At 67.1% G+C, this 2,176-nt stretch overlaps 1 protein-coding gene across 1 annotated transcript in view; it reads left to right on the top strand.

The window, feature by feature from the left end:
- Nucleotides 1-331: 331 nt before the first annotated feature.
- The window catches only part of LOC113223920 (serine/threonine-protein phosphatase 2A regulatory subunit B'' subunit beta-like), a 9,157-nt gene continuing 7,312 nt past the window's right edge, over nucleotides 332-2,176 (top strand). The window contains exons 1-4 of the mRNA XM_031934990.1: nucleotides 332-872; nucleotides 1,103-1,205; nucleotides 1,356-1,430; nucleotides 1,823-1,909. Of these exons, the coding sequence (XP_031790850.1) occupies nucleotides 394-872; nucleotides 1,103-1,205; nucleotides 1,356-1,430; nucleotides 1,823-1,909 (744 nt within the window). The 5' untranslated portion in view covers nucleotides 332-393. The remainder of the gene's footprint in view (nucleotides 873-1,102; nucleotides 1,206-1,355; nucleotides 1,431-1,822; nucleotides 1,910-2,176) is intronic.

The raw sequence follows: 2,176 nt of genomic DNA, 5'->3' as shown, positions 1-2,176 counted from the left end.
TGCCTCAGCCTCCTGAGTAGCTGGGACGACAGGCACCTGCCACCACATCCGGCTAATTTTTTGTATTTTTAGTAGAGACGGGGTTTCACCATGTTTGGCCAGGCGGGTCTCGAACTCCTGACCTCATGATCTGCCCACCTGGGCCTCTGAAACTGCTGGGATAACAGACGGGAGCCACCGCGCCCAGCAGGGTGAATTTTTAAGAAATCTTTCGAATCATCAAGTTTTGATTTTCTCTGTTGACTGTTTTTCCTTCCATCTCTGCCGTGTGTTTGTTACTGTGAGGTACAAGTGCAGGTGACTGATTTTAAACTTTCCTTCCTCACCTGTGTATTTAAGGCTGCGAACCTGCCATGGGCCGCTGCTGCGGGCCTGCCCCGCACGTTCCATAAGATGTTTCTGTCGCTGTCAGACTCACCACTTGCCTGGCTGACGGGCCATGTCTTCCTGCACATACTGGTTCTTAGTCTGTGCCGCTTGATCTGCAGACACTGCGGACGCAGCCGCCTCTGGTTACAGGGCCCGCGTGTGGTCTCCGGTCCGGGGGACTGCGTGCCCGGCACTCCATCGCTCCGCTCTCCTGACTGGGTTCCAAGGCTGGAGCGAAAGCCAGGTGGAGGTTGCGGCACCCGGACGTGCCTGGCTCAGTGTGCTGCGTCTTTTTCCAGCAGAGGGTCTCCGGGCAGCGCCGGTGAGGCGCCGGGTGCGCAGCAGGAGCGCAGGCGTCCAGGCCCCGCTGAGTGCCCTCTCCTGCCCTCTCTGCCCCAGGCCTGCGGCTGCCCCCTCTACTGGAAGGGGCCGCTCTTCTATGGCGCCGGCGGGGAACGCACAGGCTCCGTGTCCGTCCACAAGTTCGTCGCCATGTGGAGAAAGTGAGTCCCGGGCCGGGCACGGGGCTGTGTCGGGAGGGCGGAGGCGTCCCCGGGTCCCCGTGGCGTCAGGACAGGTGCCCCCCGCGGCTGCCACAGAGACAGGAGAAACCCGCGCGTGGGCACAGGCCTGCCGGGGTCGTGCGTGGCTGCCTGCCGTGTTCCACCCTGCGTCTGTGGGGTCGAAACCCACCCGCCTGTGAGGGTGGTGCACAGTCATCCTGTCCTTCCAGAATCCTGCAGAACTGCCACGACGACGCGGCCAAGTTCGTCCATCTGCTCATGAGCCCTGGCTGCAACTACCTGGTGCAGGAGGACCTGGTCCCCTTCCTGCAGGTGAGAGCCGACGTCTACACCGCACGCCTCACCCCTCACGGGAGCGCCGGTGTCCACACCGTACACCTCGCGGGACGGCCGGCGTCCACACCGCACCCCTCGCGGGGGGGCGGCGTCCACACCGCACGCCTCATGTCTTCCCCCCCGCAGGACGTGGTGAACACGCACCCGGGGCTGTCGTTCCTGAAGGAGGCGTCCGAGTTCCACTCGCGCTACATCACCACGGTGGGTCCCCAGCAGAGGGGCCGGGGTGAGCCCGGGGGCGGTTCCAGCGCGGGGCGGGGCGTGCGGGGTCCGGGGTCTGGAGCTTTGGGAAGAGGCGGCTGTTTCCTGGGAACGTGTCTGCCGTGCGCGGGAGCCCGGCGTTGGGGGCACTCTGGTTTTCCGGGGTGGCCGCGCCCCTTTCCCACATGTCCTGGGTCCCCGTAGCTCCGGGGCGTCCCCAGCCAGACCCTCCCCGCTTTGCGCAGCCTGGGCCGCCCCCCTCCCCCGTCCGACCCTGGCGAGCCTGGTGCGGCTGAGACCAAGGCCGCGCCCCTCTCCCCGGCTCCGGGTCTCCGTGCGGGGCGAGGCTCCGGGGGGTCTGCGCGCCCCCCGCACTGACGGCGCCCCGGCAGGTCATCCAGCGGATCTTCTACACGGTAAACCGGTCCTGGTCCGGCAGGATCACCTGCGCGGAACTGCGGAGGAGCTCCTTCCTGCAGGTGCGGAGCGCGCCTGCCCTGCCCTGTCGCTCCCTCCCCCCCTTTTCTCGCCCCCCCCCCCCCCCCCCCCCCCCCACCCCCCCCCCATCCCCACCTCCACCACGCTCCTTGCCCACCCCCAGGCCTCTGAGCACTGACACCGCGCCGCCTGCAGTTGGGGGTCCATGGTTGATCTGGGAAGTGGGGTGGGGGCCGTACTGGGCACCAGGGGGAGCCGAGCCCTCATTCCCTGAGAGCTGCCCCCCACGCCCACGCCCGCCTAGGGAG

Source organism: Piliocolobus tephrosceles, chromosome Y, assembly GCF_002776525.5.
Source record: "Piliocolobus tephrosceles isolate RC106 chromosome Y, ASM277652v3, whole genome shotgun sequence".
NCBI classification, from domain to species: domain Eukaryota; kingdom Metazoa; phylum Chordata; class Mammalia; order Primates; family Cercopithecidae; genus Piliocolobus; species Piliocolobus tephrosceles.
Note: the sequence above shows the minus strand (reverse complement) of the source record. Positions and strands in the feature narration are given on the sequence as shown.